The 21,814-nt window shown below is 43.0% G+C and overlaps 3 protein-coding genes across 4 annotated transcripts in view; 1 reads left to right on the top strand and 2 right to left on the bottom strand.

The window, feature by feature from the left end:
* Window positions 1–6,030: 6,030 nt before the first annotated feature.
* Window positions 6,031–10,742, bottom strand: si:ch211-191a24.4 (uncharacterized protein LOC100150331 homolog). Its single transcript, XM_062556134.1, has 4 exons — window positions 10,100–10,742; window positions 9,527–9,683; window positions 9,186–9,301; window positions 6,031–7,016 (listed from the first exon to the last, which is right to left on the bottom strand). The coding sequence occupies exons 2-4, from the start codon at window positions 9,679–9,681 to the stop codon at window positions 6,406–6,408; spliced, it is 882 nt and encodes a 293-aa protein (XP_062412118.1). The 5' UTR covers window positions 9,682–9,683; window positions 10,100–10,742; the 3' UTR covers window positions 6,031–6,405.
* Window positions 10,743–10,887: 145 nt separating this feature from the next.
* On the top strand, window positions 10,888–18,122 carry mcm3l (MCM3 minichromosome maintenance deficient 3 (S. cerevisiae), like). Of its 2 annotated transcripts, XM_062556132.1 has the most exons (17): window positions 10,888–11,065; window positions 11,165–11,277; window positions 11,971–12,179; window positions 12,401–12,531; window positions 12,749–12,987; window positions 13,683–13,791; window positions 13,929–14,082; window positions 14,280–14,411; window positions 14,617–14,825; window positions 15,171–15,345; window positions 15,543–15,669; window positions 15,746–15,896; window positions 16,187–16,327; window positions 16,628–16,731; window positions 16,860–16,948; window positions 17,652–17,715; window positions 17,842–18,122. In XM_062556132.1, exons 1-17 carry the CDS (start codon window positions 10,994–10,996, stop codon window positions 18,038–18,040), a joined length of 2,418 nt encoding a protein of 805 aa, XP_062412116.1. In that variant the 5' UTR covers window positions 10,888–10,993; the 3' UTR covers window positions 18,041–18,122. The 2 variants fall into 2 exon arrangements, with proteins under 2 accessions (XP_062412116.1, XP_062412117.1); XM_062556133.1 differs by lacking the exons at window positions 10,888–11,065; window positions 11,165–11,277 and having other exon boundaries at window positions 12,061–12,179; window positions 12,346–12,531.
* A 373-nt stretch (window positions 18,123–18,495) lies between these two features.
* Window positions 18,496–21,814, bottom strand: part of mep1ba (meprin A subunit beta a) — a 6,486-nt gene continuing 3,167 nt past the window's right edge. Inside the window, exons 10-14 of the mRNA XM_062556367.1 lie at window positions 20,725–20,931; window positions 19,755–20,222; window positions 19,383–19,568; window positions 18,949–19,212; window positions 18,496–18,623 (exon numbers count right to left, since the gene is read on the bottom strand). Coding sequence (XP_062412351.1) covers window positions 18,950–19,212; window positions 19,383–19,568; window positions 19,755–20,222; window positions 20,725–20,931 — 1,124 coding nt within the window. The 3' untranslated portion in view covers window positions 18,496–18,623; window position 18,949. The remainder of the gene's footprint in view (window positions 18,624–18,948; window positions 19,213–19,382; window positions 19,569–19,754; window positions 20,223–20,724; window positions 20,932–21,814) is intronic.

The following is a 21,814-nucleotide window of genomic DNA, read 5'->3' as shown; positions in this document are numbered from 1 at the left end:
ACTCGTTTTCATGCTAGGCAATACAGAAAACGGGCTTAAAGTGTAAAATACCAAACTATTCCTTTAAGACGGAGCAAGATGCGTCGTCGTAGTTCATGTCTATGGGCGCAAATCAGGGATCACTTCCTCTGCATAAAGGGGGTGTGTCATGCGTGTCATGTCCATAGACTTCAATGGAACAGCTCTGCATAAAGGGGTCGCATGCTCCTTTCCAAAGCTGAAGGCTTGTCTCGCTTAGTTTATCCCGCAAGAGTGTTAGATGTTCCTAAGGGTGTGTCTAAAGAGATTGACTCTACCTTATTAAATTGTATTTGGAGGAACAAACCTCACTATCTTAATAAACGGGTCATAGGCAACTCATATGATCAGGGAGGCCTAAATGTTCTAGACTTTCATTCTTCAATACTTTTCAAAGTGAACTGGATCAAGGATTACGTTAAAAATAAAAAACAAGACATGTTTTTTAATTCCAAATCTCATTTTCCAGAAAGTTGGTGGAATAGAGTTTTTGCTCCAGTGTAATTTTGATATTTCTAAACTCCCTATTAAACTGTCCAATTTTCATAGGCAGGAACTTTTATGTTGGCTTCTCACATACAAGCATAACTTCTCACCACAAAAACACTTCATATGGAACAACAAACTTGACAGATATAAACATAAATCAATATTTAATGAAAAGTGGGTAAACAGTGGCATATGAATGGCCAATATCTGTCTTACAATGAATTTCTAAACAAGTTTGCTATTCCAATACCCCCCAGAGAATACAGTATTGTCTTTGCTGCACTGCCTGACGGTTTTTTGAGATTGCTAGGTTCTAGAACTTCTGTGCAATCAACTCTACAGACAGATATTTTGCTGAATGGTATTAACATGTAACACTAAGCAGACTATTACTTTGTATTATTATTTTGTAGCCCACTATCAGGCCTAAGCAATATGCAACCACAGGGAGGTGCTTAATGGGATGTACCAGGCAGGCAGGATATGTCTAAGTATTTGGTGGCCATTTTGAATTTTTTTAACATTATCTTATATTTTAAAGTTTAAAGACCTTCTATGTGAAAGTGTGCTCATATTTACATATATTATGGTGAAATGTGTTATTGAATTTTATGCTTCTGGCAGCTTCTAATCCATTTTCCCATTATGAAATCCATATTTGGTGGCCATTTTGGAAAATGGCTGCCATGACCCCCAGGGGTCAAATTTTGAGTGCCTACGGTCCTAAATCTGATCAGACCCCCTTTGTGAGCCTTCGTACCAAATTTCATGCTTTTATCACAAAGTGATCGATTCTGGTGAAAATCTGCGCTTAGCCGCCCCACTAAAGGTCAAGCTCTTGCAAAGGTTGTCAAAAGAGGCCTGGGGTAGCCTATGGAAATGGCTTCTTTGGAATGCTGAATTATTAAACCTCCCTTGCAATAAGAAATATTCACAGTATGAGCCCCCACTTTGAGTCACACCTCAAAGAATTATCTTTAAATACTGAAGGGCAAACATTAAATAATTACCGTTGGCTCATTACCTGAATTGTAGATTACACCTGTGTAAGAACTGTATGGTATCACTCAAAAAATAGCATTCTACCGTAAAAGCTAAATGAGCACAGTCAAGGGGAAAACCCACAAACAGAGTTATATGAAATGCCAATTATGACATTTATTTGCCCAAACACTAAGTAACTGTCACTGTAATTCCACATACCACATACACATGACGATAAGAAGGAAAACAAAGAAAACACCCGGGTGTAAACACACTCAAAGACAGTCTGGGGTACCCATTTGTTGGCGGGCGTGTTGGAGCTCATAAACGAACGAAACGTTCACACTCACGTAGCATGCTAGCCGTTGATGGTGGACAGTGAAGCCAGGTAGCGCCAGCAAAAGGAAAGGCTAGCACTAGCCTACCCAAATCCCTGCTTCCTCCTCACAAACACCCCCAACGGATGCACTGGTCTGGATGCTGTCCTTCCACGTCGTCTTTCTCCAATCCGGTTTACTTTACTGGAGTCAGGTCCACATTAAAATCCACTCCCTCGCGATGGTGTGCATCCACGTAGTAGCAGTGTAAAACGTTAGCTAGCGGCGAAGCTGAATGTTCATAGCTAAACGATAGCTGCTAGTGCTCCTATCCTCTTTAAAAAGAGGAAATATGTCCTAAAGACACTTCAAAGCAACTTTATAGAAACGGAAAGCTATATACAATATCTACACTGTCATTAATATCCAAAAACGTCATAGTAGGCTATACATATCTAAACTCATTCATACACTTTCATATCTCCGTCTCTTCAGAACTGCAGGGCAGGCTCTAACGTCCTTTTTCGAACTCTCGCTCGTGAACCCAATCCATACACAAGATAATTCCCCGTCAAAGTAAAAGTCCCCATTGATCATGTGACCATATTAAGAATTCTTAACACTGTAAGTAAAACCAGAGAGGGTTAAAGCGGAGCTAATAATTAAGGATCTTTGGTAAAACCCATAGACTGTAAAACCATACAGGGGTGCTACAAACATAAAATATAGCCTAGAAAATGTAACAATAAATGGTTAAGACAGATAATACTTAACCCGGCAACGCCTTGCTGTAAAAGTTATTGGGATGGCAATGGCATCTTTGACAATATTAAATGGGATAGGGTCTGGTCTTATTACAATAAATACACTGCTCAAAAAAATAAAAGCTTTGAAAACACATCAGATATCATGCTGGATATCTATGCTGATATGGACTGATAAATGTGTTACGAAATGAAAGAAGGGTGTTGGATGGACCAAAACACAATATCTGAGACAACACAACACAATATCTATTGCATTTAGCCTAAGTCAGGGAAGGGTGGGGGACCGTCAATGATATCAATTCCTTTATCCTCCAGGAACTGCCTGTAGGCTACAATCTCGCCACATGTGGCCATCATTGTGCACCAGGAGAAACGCAAGACCCACTGCACCAGTACAGGGTCAGAACGTTTCATCCCGGTACCTAAGAGCAGTGAGGGTGCCGTTGTCTTGACCACAGAGGTCTGTGCATCCCTCCAAGGGTATACCTCCCTAGACCATCACTAAGCCACCACCAAAACGGTCATGCTGAATGACGTTGCAGGTATGCATCATGTTCTCCACGACATCTCCAGACCCTTTCATCTCTGTCACATTGATCAATTGAATTCAATTGAATCAATTGAATTGAATTGAATACTTTAATGTCATTGCACAGAATACAACGAAATTGGATCACAATCCTCAAGGTGCATTTAAAACAAAATAAAAGGCTAATAATTTAAGACAATACAGACACACAATCACTCAACCCCAGTTATTCTGTCCTCCCATAGCCCCATAGTAGGGTGAGGGACCCACACAAACAGTAGTACACATACATTCAATACATTCATGCTCATAGAAAAGTCAGGCGAGGTAGAATGAAGATAAAGTGCAATTGCAAACAGTCCAATAGTAAAGTGCCAAACAACAGTCTCAGGGTGTCTCAGTCTCACATGTGCTCAGGGTGATACTGCTCTCATCTGTGAAAAGCTGAGAATGCAGACATTGATAAAAAATTGTGTTTTCACTATAAATCTGCTCTTGCTACTGGGAAAGTTTCAAATCCATAAATGTTAATGGTTGGGATGGAAACCTTTTGCAGCCTTTAAGAGTCATTGCATGAGAAAACCAGGCAGAGGTGGGAAGAAGGGGGTCTGCCAAATCGGCTCATACTTTGTATATGTGATAAGTATGTGGAACTATGAACAGCCATATACTTAAAACCCTCCAGCTGTTTTTTGTTATGGAGTTCTGGGACCCCTCTCAGAGACCCTCAAAAATCCAACAATTCATGGCTGAAAATGACTGAAATTGCCATTTCTACCCTGATTATCCTGATAATGGCATGGTATGGCCACTCGGTGACGATCTGAATAGTCTAGTTTCAAATGTATGACAACCAAGAGCATCAATGCATGCAGAGGTCTGCACTCTTTGAGTGCTTTTCTAGTTAATAAAGCTTTCTTTAACAATTTGTCATACAGTGACACAAAAATTGACCATAAATTACCCTATAGTGAGATATTATTACCTGGTTTATTATACTCCAAAATTCGAAAAAAATACCGGAAAGACCCTCCTGGCACGGCGCACATTATGTGTGGCCCAATTAGACGACCATTGTTTTTGAATCAGAAGATGTTCCTCTGTCCAGCAACAGTAAAACCATCCACCAAAGCCACTGCGAATGTGAGATAATGCCTCCTAAAAATGACCAACTTTGGAGGGATGAAAATTCTGCTTTCAGTGGTGCAGATAACCCCCTAGTGCACTTTTTGGTCTTTAAAACTATTCTACCTAAGCTCTATGGAAACATAAAGCTCGTGTTCATATCTTTATCAGGATAATCAGGGTAGAAATGTCAATTTCAGTCATTTTCAGCCATGAATTGTTGGATTTTTGAGGGTCTCTGAGACGGGTCCCAGAACTCCATAACAAAAAACAGCTGGAGGGTTTTAAGTATATGGCTGTTCATAGTTCCACATACTTATCACATATACAAAGTATGAGCCGATTTGGCCGACCCCCTTCTTCCCACCTCCTGCTTGTTCTGCCTGGTTTTCTCGTGCAATGACTCTTAAACACGAAGTCAAATTCTATATGGACACTATTATTGGACTCGACAGCCAAAAAGCTGACAGAACTATATGTGCTGATATAATGTCCTTTTTGTGCTGATGTTTTGTACCCCGTCTGTTATAATCTGTGTTGATTTTTGTGTGCAATAAAAAAAAAAAAAAAAAAAAAAGCTCTGCATAAAGGGGGATTTTGCCCCCTTTATTGCCCCCGTCTTCGTCGTGGTTTTACAGAGTATTCAAACCAGTGCATGGCTTATTTTTCTTCTCTGGACAGCCTTCAATTATGTTTGCTCAGGCAGTATGCTATAGAAAACATCAACGCTGATGGCTCGGAAAACTTGTTAAATTCAGGCCTGATATTCACAAGGATATTTTTATGAGGTGAACTGAACAGTTTTCATTTTCAGTGAAGATTTTTTAATATATTTTAAAACAGTGAACATAAAGTCTGCAGTCTGCATAACATTTTGACCTCAACCCAATAGAACACCTTTGGGATGAATTAGAGTAGATACTGAGAGCCAGTTGCCTCGTCCAACATCAGTGTGTGACCTCACAAATGCGCTTAAAGAATGGTAAAAAAAAAATCCCATAGGCATGCACACTCCTAAACCTTGTGGAAAGTCTTCCCAGAAGAGTTGAATGGTGACTACGGCCCTGATGGCATATGTGTTTTTCTTTGGACAGCTTCCAATTATTATTAGCTGCCTTCCTAAAAAAAATCATGTTATATTGCATGTTGAAAAGTGTCACCAAGTTTATTTCCTCTCATCTAACTGGCCAGCAAAAAAAATGGGCAAACTGGAACTGCTTCTTCAAAACAAGGATTCTTTACTTGCAGAAATTTGCGTTTGTGCAGTCATAGCATCTCAAACTCTTGTTCTTCCCATCAATTAAAAAGCAATGCATTATGGCTAATGTAATTACCATAAATCTAACTTTTTTATAGACAAATGAAATTATATGAAATAAGGAAAGAATGGTGCATTCACGCATCACATTAAACATTCAAATCAGTAGTTAAAATTTAAACAATAAATGCAACCTAACACCAAACTGCATTTCGTTGTCTTTGTACTTTACTCTGCACAATAAAGTTCTAATCTAATCTAAATAATCTAATCTAATCTAATCTAATAAGAATCAAATTGCAACATCAAATCCACTCTACAGTAGTTTATTTAGGGCATTCCCTGAAAATGCTGAAAGCACCATAATCGAGATTCTACTGAAGAGACCAATGCTTAGGACAAACCCAGATTAGTCTGAGTGTTTTTTTTTTTTTGGCAGAACTTTACAGCGTATATGGAGAGATTAAATATTATTTGATAATTTATAATGTCATTATTTTTATTGATACACGTCAGACACTAATGAAGGCAGAAGTGAATCGATGATATTAAAGTGAGGAGTTTATTAACAAAATAGATCAGTGAGAAAAATCTGTTGACTGTGTCTCTCCAGCCAAAATCATATCAAAATAGAATATTCAAAATATTCACAGTAAAAGATGGCAAGATATGTCGCTATTAAGAGGCAAAAAAAAAACAATATTTGAAAATGAGGTTTTGGATCATTATTTCACAACAAATCAATATAAAAGTTTCACTAAATAACCTGTTAAAAGTCCAGTTACAATGGTAAAACATGTAAAAACGCACATTATCAAATAGCCTACATTTTGTGTGCATGTTTTGCAATGGAAATATCATTGTATTCCTCTCACAGCCACATTCGACATTTAGGTTGTCCCATCAAACAGGCCTTTGCTATATGTGAGAACGCGAATTTGTGTGACTTTGTGTGCGTTTGTGGTAGTGTGCCACGTTGCGCATGGTGACAAAGGTGAGGTACGTTCCTACCGCGTAGAGAATAGCGGTGATGAGCCCGAACAGGGCCACGGCTGCATCACCCCCGCCGACGTCGCAGTTCATCCAGGTATAGCCACGCCCCGCGTAGAGCCGCTCACGGCGCTGACACACATCTGTCGCGTTGATGCTGATCACAAAGTGCAGGTACAGTCCCACGGCAACCACGTAGGCTATACCCCCTATGAGCTGGAAGAGAAACTGGCCGACCAGCAGCTTCTTCCCCAGTAGGTAGGCGGGCTTTGACCCCGAGACTACAAATAGGAGGGAGATGACCCCCATGGTGAGGCTGAAGGCCACGCCCCCGTATACTCCAGGCGCGCGCATTTGGCTGAACTGCATGTCAAGGTCGCGAACCTGCTGCAGCTCGGTGCCCTGAAAGGGGATCTGGGCGTTGATGCTGAAGCCACCGGACAGGCCTGCTGAGGAGAAGCCGGACATGGAGAGGTGCGCGGCCACAATACACACCAGGACCAGCGCATTAGTCAGGACAGCACAAATCAGCACTATACCTGCAAGACACATAAACAAGCAAAAGCACACAAGGCTGTAAGTACATCTAGATCAACACAATAAAACACAGCTAAGCACTATGGATGGGCAAAGTGAGGCTTTGTGAAATTCTAAAACAGGGGTCGGCAATTAAGTTTGGCCTCGGGCCAGATATTTTCCAAGCCATTACATAGCGGGCCACAAGTTCACAACCAAAACAATGGCTAATTTAATTAATTAATATCGGAGGAGGTAAAAATGATAGGCGCTCTTGAATGACAGAGCAGAGACATTCAAGCAGGCTGATGTAGGTTAAATTTGTCGACTGGTCATTGGGGGCGCTATTATATGCCTGTGTCTTTAAAAAATAAAAATAAAAACCACCAGAAAAACATTTCCACGCGTTGCTGTTAGCTGTCAAAAAAATGGCACTATGAAAAAATCTGAAGAGAAAAGTTAACAGCGAAAACAGGATCTTTAATGATGAATAGACAGAGAACTATTCATCCTCCCTAAGATGTATTAATGCAAAGCCCACATGCCTGATCTGTAACAACTAACGAGGGTGTCTCTGCATACAAAGAGTAGCCTGCAAGACGGCACCACGAAACTAAGCATGCTAATTTAAAGGTTGCGTTCCTAAATAACACGCACGCTATGTTTGAAACTCGTGTTTTACTTTTCGCAGTTCTATGTGCGTAAATTGCCTGTTTGATGTCAGGCCTGTTTAAAAGAAGTCGTGTTTTAATTATCACCATAAGCCTATGTCCGTTGTTTGAATGACAACATGTGTTCTAGGGACTAGCTTGGAATTTGAGAACCAGCGCTGTCCACTGACTTCATTTGTTTTTGCATGTTGTGCGTTAACGCTGCACCTCGCTGCGTGCTTCTTCACTCGTATTCAGATGAAACAAATATCTACGCATTTAGATTGATTGAAATTCTTCTGTTCTGGAAAGTTACGTTTCAAAATAAAGAGCATGTTTGAGACTGGCAGTCCGATTTTTAAAAAAGTTTTTTTTTTTTTCATTCTCTGGTTCAAAAGATCTCACGGGCCAGATGTTTTTGCTTGCGGGCCGCATCTGGCCCGCGGGCCGCCTATTGCCGACCACTGTTCTAAAACATTTGAAGCCTTGAAATTATTCCGACACCTCAGAGCTGAATATGATGGAACAAAGCTGTCAAATGCTTTGTAGTGCAGAAGCAGTCTGTTCAAGTCTGTGGCTCACTGTGTAACCTACGTTCACGGCCTTACTCAAAATCTAAGCAGCACTGTCATAGCACTGCAAAAACTGCTTATGTAGCTTACTGTTACACCCCACTGTAAGTATGGCCCTTTAGGGGTGAAGAACAGCCCACCACTGACCCCAAATCCTAACAAACAAAAACGCCTTTTTAAAATTATCCAACCAGTGGGATTTATTAACATTAAGACATACATTTACAAGACACTACAGACATAACCAAAGTTCAAATCAAGGCGACAAGACAAAATCCATGACTGAGAGGCAGAGTCATTCCCAGAGTCCTTCTGTAATGAAATCTGGCGATGGAACACTCTTTTTGCTTTTCTGGATGACTTTGTATGTGTATGTCTGTGTGATGTCAACCAAGGAAGACTAAAAGGTCTTTCATACTCGATGAAAACATTGCAGCACATAGTAATGCCAACGACAATAGGCCGGCTTTGTGTCAGGGCATAACACTGTGAACTCGATGAGCATTTGATAATATGCATCCATTACTGAGGCAAAGCTTAGCTGTGAAACCAGTTTGGCGAGATGAATTGTCGGGGTGGATTTAGGTGCAGAATGAGGGGAAGTGGCCACATAGTGAAACTTATTTAGTAGAGAATCTGACTAGATAGCATAAATATTTTATTCTTCAGATCAAACTGTGATTGTGAGTCCACTCTGTTAGGCCATTACTTACAAACCTGTCTTCCCCATTAACTTCAATATGTTACTGTGCTTTGGATTTCCAATGGCAAATGGCAGTATACATCAGTTGGAAGAGGCTTAACCATTTATGCTATACTGATGTCGAAACGCAACAGTTCTTGCGGTCATTGCCTAAATCACTCAATGACAAATCGCTGGCTATTTGGATCATCTTCAGTTGAATACTTTGATCTAAAATATCCCTGAGAATACTTAGATGGGTAAAAATACAGATTGAGCATCTTTTACCTCTCCTCGAACATATGTTAGTGCACTTGGATGCATGGTGCTCTTCTTGGGGTGTGGATCTGTGTGTTTGTTTCGGAGGCGGTGGTGTGCGGTCATAGTATGGAGGCTGTGATGAACTGAGGATTTGTGGAGGGCCAGGAGAGGGAGGAAGACCATGTGCATATAGGGTAAGAGCAAGAAAATTGGTGTTAGACTGAAATATTGCAATGTTAATGCTTCCCAAATATACTAAACTGACTAATTGAAACATAATTTGTTTACAATATCACTATGCAATCCCCACATAAACTCCACAGAATAGGCTATCGGCATACTGCTAAAACTTTGACGCCATAACGCACCTGTCGCTAGGCGGTGGTCTGTCTTCGTAGTAGTCCCGCCTGCCCCGGCCTTCTCGGTTGTCTCGGGGTGCTCCGGTGCGCTCCCCGTTACGGTCACGGTCCCGATCCCGGTCCCGTTCCCTTTGCCCCCGGTGAGTCCTGGGCGGATGGCTCATATCTGTTAATTAGGCAAAGTCAAATTGAACAGGTCCTCACGTGACAGAAACTGAGGTTCAGTTTCCTTATTGTTGTGGCACAGTTTCAGGCTGTTCAATTGGAATTCTCTAGGCTACACAACCATTAGATCAACAAAATAACAAGCATAGCGAAGCATGTTGCCTGACCCAAACATGATCACCGGCAACAACATCTCAGGGTGCAGTGCATTGTAGGCTAAACTATGACAAAACAAATGTTGCTATCGTGCTCATGTTAAAAAAAAAAAGAAAAAAAGAATCATGTTAGGCTATCACCTCTCTTACAGGCAATGCCAGAATCGCCACAATATCAACAGGGTATTTATTTAGCCTATTGGCCTGTACAGTTGTGATAAATGTTTCAGGCTTAAGAAAATAGTCATACAACTTCACTTACCCTTATCTCTGTGGACATTGGCTTCAGAATGTTGATAAGACTTTCCTCCGTGCTGTATTATTTCCGCGTTTTGACTGACCTCGGTCTCGCGATTACCTGCTCTGCCCCACCTAGGAAGGAGGTGGAGTCAGTCCAGGTGCTTTGAGAGTGGAGCCGCGGACGCTTGATTACACAATCCGAAATCTCTGGTTTCTGCAGAGAGCCCTCGTTGTTTCGAGCTGAAGATCTCTCTGTCCTAACAAGTGGGTAGTGTGAGGCGGAGGCGTGAATTGGGGGCTTTGTCTCGTGCCACTGGCGCTGTGTTGGTCGAAGGGAGGCGGACTTGTTTTCTGGGATGCGTCTCCTTCGCTAACCAGCGGGGCACCCATTCTGTGGTGGGAAACCGTGAGGAATGTGACTGCGACAGATAAATGAGGCTATATAACTGCAAGCCAGTTGGCGCTGGTTCAAGACAGGCTATGCACATTGTAACCCCCATGCTCCACTTGCGCTCCCGTCACAAAGCTACCACTGATTCACAGATTACTTTGCGCTCATGTGGAAAGTGTTCAGTTACCCCTTCTGGATAAGCTCCTCATATGACAAAGTGCTTTGTCATGACACATTAAACACATGAAGATGTTCATGACCAGATAAATCTAGACGTGTTTGCTCTGTGGAATCTAGGCCTATATGGTATAGGCAAATTTATGATGGTCACGTCATTGGTTAATTGATTAATTGATGCGCTCGATTGAATGGCAGCCTCCTCTACTTCACAAAGGTGTCTTTCTTGAAAGTGTCAAAAGAGGCAACGTTCTCCGACTGGCATTCGATTGCTTTTAAAACGGTCGTGGGTGAAGTCCGTTCGCCTGCACACGGCAGTAGAAGGCAGCGAAACCGCGTGTATAGAAGATGGATAATGACTTTGAGGATCTCGAGCTGCGTGAAGCACAGAGAGAGTACCTGGACTTCCTTGACGATGATGTATGTATGTTTCTGATCACACATAGGGAGACATAGGGTTGTTGTGTCTGTGGCCAGCAGCCTTTAAAAACGCAAAGCCATCCTCTGTTTTCCCCTCAGCAAGACCAAGGAGTGTATCATGAGAAGGTCCGCAACATGGTGGCAGAGGGCCAGTGCAGACTTCTAATCAACATAAATGATCTGCGCCGCAGGAACGAGAAACGAGCCAAGGCGTGAGTTGTCCTGGTTCAAATGCTTCTCGTATCCTGACAACGAATACCTTTGTACTTTTTAGATTTTTACACTTTAAATCAATATGGGTATCAAGAAGGTATACAATAATACAATTAAACAAAAAGTGATGCAGCTACAAAGTAAAATATTAGTAAGATTTCTAGGAGCAAATTACAATATATTTTTGTGGTTTAATGTGTTTAACCGTTGTCATGTCGTCGTTGTCTCTCATATTCTCCCCTCACCATTACACTATTACCCTCTTCCCCTGGTGTACCACTCATCATCACAACCAGACACTTTCCTTTGTGATTAGGGTAAAGTCAGTGGTGGTTTAGAATTAATAGTGGTGTTTTAGAATTAAATGCTCAATTGTTTGAGCTGCAAGAACCTTTTCTTAGCAGCCTCTTAATGGATTTCTCAAGTTGGGCGTACTGTAAAAAGAGTGTTGAACAAAAATGAGATGAAGAGTAGACTAGCTGATTTTGTTTTCTCTTCATCTCCCCTGTCTTTCATTTTCATTCATCTTTAATTATGGTCTTCATTCACCACTTTTCAATCTTTACTCTTTTTTCCCGCTTATACTCCTCTTCCTCTTGTGAATTTTGTCTTCTATCCAGCCCTTCTCCCTCTCTTTCCCTCTGTGTCCGCCTGCTCCTGTCTCTTTCTAACCGCCCACCCTCTGTGTCCAGGTTACTAAAGAACGCCTTCTCTGAGCTGGTGGCTTTCCAGCGTGCGCTGAAGGATTTGGTTTCCTCAATAGACGCTACATTCTCCAAACAGTATGAAGAGTTCCATGTAGGCTTTGAAGGCAGCTTTGGCAACAAACACGTGACCCCTCGCTCCCTCAGTGCTCGTTTCCTAGGCAACCTTGTGTGTGTAGAGGGAATTGTCACCAAGTGTAAGAGTTCAACATTTATTTTATGAATATAGTTTATGATAAATGAAATGTTGAAGGAAGAAAATAGGCCTGCATGTTTATAGTGAACTGATGGTTACCTGGGGTGTAAAATATCATGTTACTACTTACTGTAACTTTCTAACTCATAATGGTCTGCACTTGTTAGATTGTTTCAGATGTTTGGACAGGACAACAAAAATGTATGTGTGTGTGTGTGACAGGCTCTCTTGTCAGACCAAAGATCATGCGCAGTGTCCACTACTGTCCAGCCACCAAGAAGACCTTAGAGAGAAAGTACACAGACCTCACCTCATTAGATGCCTTTCCCTCCAGTTCCATCTATCCCACCAAGGTTAAGTGTTAAGTGTTAAGTGTTAAGTGTTAAGTGTTAAGTGTTAAGTGTTAAGTGTTAAGTGTTAAGTGTTAAGTGTTAAGTGTGTGTCTCCGTCCGTCCAGATCTACCTCTCCCCCATGTGTGTGTCGACAAATAACCTCACATCAAAAGTGTGTCAATCATCTGTTCACAAAAGTGTGTGTGTGTGTGTGCGCGCGCGCGTGCATGCATGTAGGATGAAGAGAATAACCCTCTGGAAACGGAGTTTGGCCTGTGTCGGTATAAGGACCACCAGACACTCACCGTGCAGGAGATGCCTGAGAAGGCCCCCGCTGGTCAGCTTCCTCGCTCGGTCGACATCATCGTCAATGACGACCTGGTGGACAAAGTGAAGCCCGGGGACCGTGTGCAGCTGGTGGGAGTCTACCGCTGCCTGCCCGCCAAACAGGGCGGCTTCACCTCTGGCACCTTCAGGTCAGAGGTCAAAGGTGGTGGTGGTGGTGGTGGTGGTGGTGGTGGTGCAGGACCCAGGGTTCTTCTGTCAATTCAGTCTGGCACTGAACATGGAATAGTGCTTTGTAGTTCAAAAAAGGTTTGTTTAGAAAGATAAAACCATAGCTACAGGTTTCTTAAGAATCCAAATTGACACGAGCACAAACAGTGTGTTGAAATGGGGTTTTATTGTTATATTAAGGGGCTTGACAACAGTGGGGGTAAAAAAAAACTATGTACGGTAACGGATCACTAATTATGGTCTATCACTTCGTAAATAAGTCTGCGGTCTCATTTCCTCAAAACACCCTCTTCCGTGGGTTTCAGTTAGACTGATGTCATGCTCATGCCTCTCTGTCCCCTCAGCTGGAGTGGCCAGAGTGGGCCCTGAATGCTCTTAACGTGGGACTCTCTGAATAGACAGACAGCACTTCCAGCAACAGTCTGAATGTACAAATTGTTTCAAAGTACCACAGTGTACTCTGCTGGACTATAATATGGTTTCCCAGTAGCATTTTAAATAACTTTTTTTGGCTGATAGATCATAGGCACTTCTCCCTGAGGCCCTTTCAATTCATAAACAAGTTGAATTAAGTTGATTTTTAATTTTCTTGTTTGAGTTTTGTTTACTGCTATTATGAGTCTGTTCTTATTCTCAGATAGTTGTATACCAACAGAACCATTCTGCTGGTGAACAACATTAAGCTGATGAGTAAGGAGATAGTCCCCACCTTTTCAGCAGATGACGTTAGTAAGATCAAGAAGTTCTGCAAAGCCCACTCTAAGGTGAGAAGCTCCCTCTGCTGTCTCGTACTTACACATGCTAGAGTTGGCACAATGTCTTGTAGTCATGTACCATGATGTGTGTGAGTGTGTGTGGTAAAATATGTGATGGACTGAGGATTTTCTCTTTGGATGTGCAGGATGTGTTTGAGCGTCTTAGCATTTCCCTAGCCCCCAGCATCCATGGTCATGAGTACATTAAGAAAGCTATCCTCTGCCTGTTGCTGGGAGGCAATGAGACCATCCTGGAAAATGGCACTCGCATCCGTGGGGACATCAATATCCTACTGATAGGTAGGTAGGAGTTTTCAGTATCAATATTTATCTGTGCATAATTTCTGTGTGCTGCCCTTTCGACTTGCCGTTGAAAGGACATGGGTGATTATTGTTAAAATTACGTAGCTCTACATAATGCATGTAGTATATTATGTAGAGGTTCCCTGTACCTTTTGGATTGGATTTGCATAGCTGGGGGACTCTCTTGTTGGCAGGCGATCCCTCAGTTGCTAAGTCACAGCTTCTGCGCTATGTGCTGTTCACGGCACCGAGGGCGATCCCCACGACTGGACGAGGCTCATCCGGAGTGGGTTTGACCGCAGCAGTGACCACTGATCAGGAAACTGGTAAGAGCAGAGTCACCCCCTCATCTCACAAGCATATTCACACTTGTATAGCAGACGCACCCGCACATGCACACAGAGAGAGGAACCCCCTGCATTCTTCCTCTTATATGAATACCCTACCATCATTTGCATCACAATCTTTATTATTATTATTATTATTATTATTATTATTATATAATCCCCTCTCCCCTCCCCCTCTCTACAGGTGAGCGTCGTTTGGAGGCAGGAGCCATGGTGCTGGCGGACAGGGGGGTTGTCTGTATTGACGAGTTTGACAAAATGTCTGACATGGATAGGACTGCCATCCACGAGGTGATGGAGCAAGGCCGGGTTACCATCGCCAAGGCTGGCATTCAGGCCAGGCTCAACGCTCGCTGCAGCGTGTTGGCAGCGGCTAACCCCGTTTATGGGAGGGTGAGGTTACAAAGCTATTTGAAAGAAAAAAAAATAAATAAATGTTTTGATCAGTCTACTTTGCCTGCTAATTACACCACTCACAAAAAAATCAGGGATATTTGGCTTTCAGGTGAAATTTGTTGACTTTTGTTTCAATAATTGTTTGAGGTGAGGATCATGATTCCATGCTTCTACTTAAAAATGCCCTACTTTCATGATCTAATACCACTGTAGCTTGAACGTTTTACATTTTCCATACATTTCACCCATACACTTTTTGTGAGTAGTGTATCTATGTGTCTGTATGATCTTGATGGCTCCGTCATACCTATTCCTGTTCTTCATGTTGCTGTACCCCCACAGTATGACCAGTATAAAACTCCTATGGAGAATATTGGCCTGCAGGACTCCCTGCTCTCTCGTTTCGATCTGCTCTTCATCGTCCTGGACCAAATGGACCCGGACAGCGATCGCGAGATATCTGAGCATGTGCTGCGCATGCACCGCTACCGGACACCTGGGGAGCCAGAGGGAACAGGTGAGAAAAGGTCAAAGGTTAAGTCAAGGCAATTCTATTTGTATAGCACATTTCATACACAGGGAGGGGTAATTCAATGTGCTTTGCATGAACAAAAGCACGGAGTACATAAAAGCAATAAAGCATAAAGAGATTTATCTGAATATGTCAGTGTGGCTTCTTTCAGAATGTTAAGTGTTAAGTGTGTGTCCCAACAGCAATGCCCCTTGGAAGCACAGTGGATGTGTTTGCCACAGACGACCCCAACATCACAGAGTCAGCCGAGCAGGAGCTGCAGATATATGAAAAGAAGGACGGTGTGCTGCACGGACACCGCAAGAAACGGTACGCCGCCGTGTTGTCACGCTTTGATGATGCACCATTCTTTGACCGTGTTCATTTACTTCTCATGTCCATGCAGGGAGAAGATCGTCACCATGGAGTTCATCAGAAAGTACATTCATGTGGCCAAGCTGGTGAAGCCGGTCCTCACCCAGGAGGCCTCGGACCACATTGCGGAGGAGTACTCTAAACTCCGCAGCCATGACCAGGTCAACGAGGAGTCTGCCCGGGTCAGTGCCTCCAAACGCACTCGCACTCGCACTCGCACTCGCACTCGCACTCGCACTCGCACTCGCACTCGCACTCGCACTCACACTCTAGATAGTTTATTGATTCCCAAGGGGAAATTCAAGAAGCCTCTGTAACTTATGAGTATGTATATGTGGCTCTGTCAGACAGTCTGAAATAGATGATTAAAGTTAAGTGTTCAACTGTTCTCAAAGTCCCATGTGTGTGTTGTTCCCAACACTGTGCATTGATTTGGTTGTGTGTGTGTGTGACCGGTGTGGTGTGGTAACAGACAATACCTGTGACCGCCCGAGCCCTTGAGACCATGATCCGATTGGCCACAGCGCACGCCAAAGCCCGCATGAGCAAAGCTATTGAACTAAGCGATGCGGAGGCCGCCCTTGAGCTCATGCAGTTTGCCTACTTCAAGAAGGTGAGTGTACAACTTCCCCACTTACTGTACATGTATGCAGCTAATGGTGCTATGTGGAATTTGTGTTTGTTTACATCATTCAAACAAGCCTGGCTCTCTTCTCATACCATTTTGCATCATGTGTGGCGCTGTGGTAAATACAGGGCAAGTCAGTGCCATTAGCTTCAATTCAAATCCTACAGAATTCCACATACAGCTCCTTTAATGAGCTTTAATAATTAATCTACGGGAGTAAAGTTACAATTTATGTGTTATTTACACATTAGAGGTGATTAAGGTGAACATGGCCTGTGTCTGTAGGTCCTGGAGAAAGGGAAAAAACGGAAGGTTGTAGATGAAGACGAGGACATGGATGTTGATGCGTCACAAGAGACCCAGGAGACGCTGAGCCAAAAAAGCACGCGGCAAGTGCACACTTCTTTCTGCAGTTACTTCCTGTACATTCAAACCTTTTTGTAAACATTGCTTACAGTTTATCAAAGTTGTTTTAGCCCTCATCACTAAGATGTCTGTGTGGGTATTATTGGCACAGGAGAAGAGGACGTGCTTCTAAAGATGACCTGGACCGCACAGACGCAGGGGATGATGCGGATCCTTACAGCTTCACTGAAGATGAACAAAGTGAGTTTGTGTGACTTTGCTTTTACCCTGCCTTTAATGGAACACACCAGCGTTGTTGGTAATTAGCTTGTTTGCCGTCTACCCCAGAGTTGGATAAGAGGATGCATACCCCTTCTCTGTGCATGCAATAACCCAGTCGGACACTGTTAGCTTAGCTTGCCACAATTCACTTGATGTGGGTTAGACGGCTATCGTTTCCTAACCTTGGGGGTCAGGACCCCATGTGGGGTCACCTGAAATTCAAATGGGGTCGGCTGAGATGCTGGGTATCTTACAATTGACCAGTACATTTAAATTAAAATATACAAAAAGTTAAATGGATCTTTCATTACAATCTAGCTAAGTAAAAACAAGCTTAGACAGCCCAAATGAGGTGTTTATGATTGATCTTTGATCAAGCATTATTCCGTCTATGTTCAAAACAAAGTAGCAAAACAACCGGACATTTGGGGGAAATCAAAGTGCCATTCTCGTCTGGATATCACGACAGAGATGAACTGCGCTCTCCCTCTCGCTATATGTGAATGATTGGGGTCGCCAACATCTTGACCTCAAAATAGTGACCTGCTATAAAAGGTTGGGAACCTATAGCTAAAAGGAAGCAAATAAGCTTATTTCCCAAAAGGTTGGCGTTTTCCTTTTAACTTAAAAAGAAGAACTTTAATTAGATTTCGGATTTATGGACTTGATTTGTCCTCCACAGCCCAGCCCAGTCAACAGTCTCAGCAGTCATCTCAGAAGACCAAGAGTTCCATTAGTCAGGACAGGTAGGTACTAGCTCCGTTGGATGCTTTTCCTTGTTGTGGCTCGTTGCATGTGATGCTGCCATATTAAGTATTGCATCACCCATGATCCAGGACCCTGAGGGTTTTTTAATCATTTATTTTACACAGGCTGAAGGTGTTTAAGGCGGCGCTGCTGAAAGCCTTCAAGTCTACGCGCTCTCAGTCCGTGGCTGTGTCTGACCTCTTGTCGCACGTCAACCAGGACCAGACGGACCCCTTCCAGCCGCTCGAGATCCAGCAGCTGCTGGACCGCATGCAGGACGACAACCAGGTCATGGTGTCCGAGGACGTGGTCTTTCTCATCTGAGAATGATCCTCCTCGGGTGGGCTGGAAGACTTGAGAAAAGCATGGTGCATTTCTGTCCCAATAAATCCTATTTTGCATATTATACTGATTCATTTTGTGTTTTTGTGCAACCTGTTATTTGGCTCCTATTAACCAAACCCAAAAGAGCCTGACAAAAAAAATTGCCATCTTGATTATCATTTAAACTAACTCTAGACATTGCACTGTAGGAGCCACATTATCATCTAAACTAAGTCTAGGCATGCACTGAGCTGCACTGTGCATTCCACACAGATTCAGTCTAATATAGAACTCTCACTTCAGAAAGAACAGCATGCAACACTGCTTTCTGTTATGGAGGTCACCAAAACCCAATCGGCAGTTTAATGAAGGGCACTGGGAAATTGAGGAAACAAAAGTTTATTTATACAATGAAACAATAACACATACAAAAATGATAATCACAATAATTGTGACAATAGCTATAACATAACACCCAGAATTGCGCTAATCATTTTTGTTGTATTGAATTGTCTGCATGAATCATGCTGACACCCAGTTGGCTGAGGAGGAAATGTGATTGTAGAGTGTCTTGCAGTGGAGTCTGTGACGGAAAAGTGTGGAAAAGTTCTGTAAAAGATGATTATGTGGAAGACTATTTCAGTTTTTGATTTGTAAATTGAAAATGTCAACACTTTCCATTATACTTATGCGTATTAAATTCTAATATATATAATTTGCAAGATTTATTGTGGTATGGTAATTCATTTGGAATACTGGATAATTCAAAGAGCTGCTGTGACTTCACATGTTTATTTAATCCGTTTAAATATGCCTTTATGTTAAAATGTTAGATTAGGTTCACCTCATTCAAGATCCAAGTCCTAAACTAAATCATGCACTTGTTGAGAAGAGACTCTCAAACTCACATTACTCTCGGTTCTCCAGCTCTATCCCTCGTTCGCCCCCTCCATCACTTCTTCTCCTGTACTGCCTGCCAAAGTACATGCTGCTCACCGCCACAACCAGCAACATGGCGGCCACAGCGAACACGGCCACAGCCACTGTTGCTACGGAGGTTCTCTGGGGAGGATGGGGAGGCTGGTCAGGCTGGGCAGCCTGAGCTACTGGCTGCCTCTCTTGGCAGTGGTCACCACAGGACTGGGTCTTGGGAGGAACGAGAGAAGACAGATCTGCCAAGACAAGTAGGGTGTTAATTAGAAAGAGAGAGAGAGAGATTGAGTGGGGAGAAAAGTGACTTGATCCTGCATGTACTGCCACAACAAGAACAGATCGGTGTTATCAGAAGAATTCTTAAATGCAAACATTATGAGGTGATTCTCTGCCGTGGAGATGCATTTACCATTATGAGAGATGAGGAAGATGGCATCGTTTCCTTTGATGTAGTCTCGGCTCGTGAGGCGGCCGTGAGAGATGAAGATACTAGTTCCCGATCCGGGGCCGCGGTAGAACTGAGTTCCATCTGTGTCTGTCACCAGGCTGCCCACCTTTCTTGGGTCATCCCAGAAGTACTCCACACTCCCGTCAGCTGAGAGAAAGCAAAGTCGTATTAATCTCCCGTTTAACCAATCGGCCAATAGGATACTGTGATGTGCAATTCAGTGAAATGAATATGAATATCAATTAATCAATTAATCAATCAATTAACCAGTTAATTACTATGAGTCCTTTTAGATAAACTTGTAAACTAAAATAGATACATTTAAACTCTCACGATTTGTTTCAAATCTGGTGGGGTCAGTCGTGACCATCCTATAGTTCGTCATTCTTTGACGAATGTCTGGGTTCTGATCCATCAATGCCATGGTAACCTGTAGCCATGGACACGGCCATGTGAGTGTGTCATCATTGGGCCCAGATGTGAGGTGGAGGTATATGGCCATGTTGTCGGGTCTGGTGGATGCTCCGTTGATGTACAGCCCCACCTGATAGGTGTAGCCATCTCTGGAGACAATGCGCGGGCTGTACATTTTGACTCCAGAGGCCGTGGTGGCCAACAGGTGTGTAAAGTTGCGGATGCGCCACGTGTAGTGGGGGCACTCGGTCTCCGACAGGTTGATGTCGTCCAAGGAGAGCGCACCAGCAGAACCCCCAAGGCCCTTAACTCCTTCAAACACGACCCGGAACTTTCTACTGGTGTTGAGGGTGACGTGGTACAGCTCCCATGAGTCCTTCACACCACCTGCGAGACGTGGGGAACTTGACATCAGTCAAACACCTCAGCTATGCCGATCAAAACCACTGCTCTTTTAATGTTTGTTTATTTCTGCAGATAAACTATGACGTTACATTTATCAAACACTTGTTATCCAATGCAACATACAGTATGTCAATTATATTACTAGGGCCACTACCCCAAGAACAGCTCAGGGTTAGATGCCTTGCTCCAGCGTACAACAGGGGAATCTGGGTATTGAACACACAACTGTTCAGGCTTCTCCATGGTCTTGCACTAACCAAGCTCCTTAGCCACTATGCTGACACTGCCACCGCATTCACTTTCCAACTTATTAAGATAAGCTCACCATGATTTTCATCTGAGTTGCATTTGGATCTCATTTCAAGATCCATTCATTTCATGATCTTTAATCAGACACTGTGAATATGTCTATTACAAAGTTCCACGTAACTAAATGTGCTGTTCAAGCATAATGACCGGCCAAAGTTCTAGAAGTTTCCATTACCACTGATAGTCTCAATGAGTCGGAGAGTGCCTTTGGTGTCTCCCTCCTCAAACTCGCGGATGTGCACCCTGAGTTTGTAATCAGAGGTGCCACTCTGGTACAGGTAGAACTGCAGGCACTGGGAGCTTCGCTGGGGGTACAGCAGGCGGCTCTCCAAAAATGCTGTGTCCCCAGCACTGCCATCGAAATGCATGAAGTAGCCAGCTCCTGAGAGAGAGAGAGAGAGAGAGAGAGAGAGAGAGAGATGTTTTAATTCTCAAATGCTATACTTCAGTTTATTAGTCTGGTTTTCACCATACTAAGCTCAATCTTTTAAGATTGAACATTAGTCTGGGGAGGCTGCGCTTTGTTTCTACTGCACTTCGCGTTTCGTTATCGTCACATCACCGGCCAATAGCATGCCAGGACTAGAGTATGGCCGTTTCTGATTGGAGCCAAAGGTTCTGGCAGTAAACAGAGGATATAGATCTGCTGGTTTCCAGCCTGAGATGCCGGGCGAAATTCTAATTCCCTGGAAGTTCAGGTAGGGTTCATCCTGCCTATCAATTTCTACCACTGCTTGGTTGAATTTTCTATTCCTATATACTGTATAACATCAATCATATTTCAGATATATGCTCACCAATGAAGTACTTTCACCAGCCCTACTCTGGATACACACACACCGTCGTACACACTAACATACGTTTGATTGGCCAGGCGATTGGTCATAAAGTCAAAGAAGAGACCAATTGATGACGAGGTACCACAATAATACAGTATCTGGCCATACAATAGCTGATCAGAAATGATTGAACTGCTACCAATGTCCAGGACATTTTCTAGGACCTCAGGGTTATCTCATTGTGTTGCAAATGCAATGTACTTTTATTTAAACCATTGCAATGCCTCTTTACTGTGTTTACAGTCCTCATCAGTGGCCAGCCTGTGTCCAGAATATACATACAGTATATACTCAATAGTGTGTGTTGACTGCATGCATACACTGTATTTGCAAAAGAGTGCCTGCATTTAAATGCATATCGGGTGTGTATACAGGATGGAAGTTTATATGTTTACATGGATATGTGTGTGTGTGTGTGTGTGTGTG

The sequence above is a fragment of the Sardina pilchardus genome, chromosome 15 (genome assembly GCF_963854185.1).
Source record: "Sardina pilchardus chromosome 15, fSarPil1.1, whole genome shotgun sequence".
Taxonomy (NCBI): Eukaryota; Metazoa; Chordata; class Actinopteri; order Clupeiformes; family Clupeidae; genus Sardina; species Sardina pilchardus.
The sequence above is the reverse complement of the archived record's forward strand: the minus strand, read 5'-3'. Positions and strand labels throughout refer to the sequence as shown.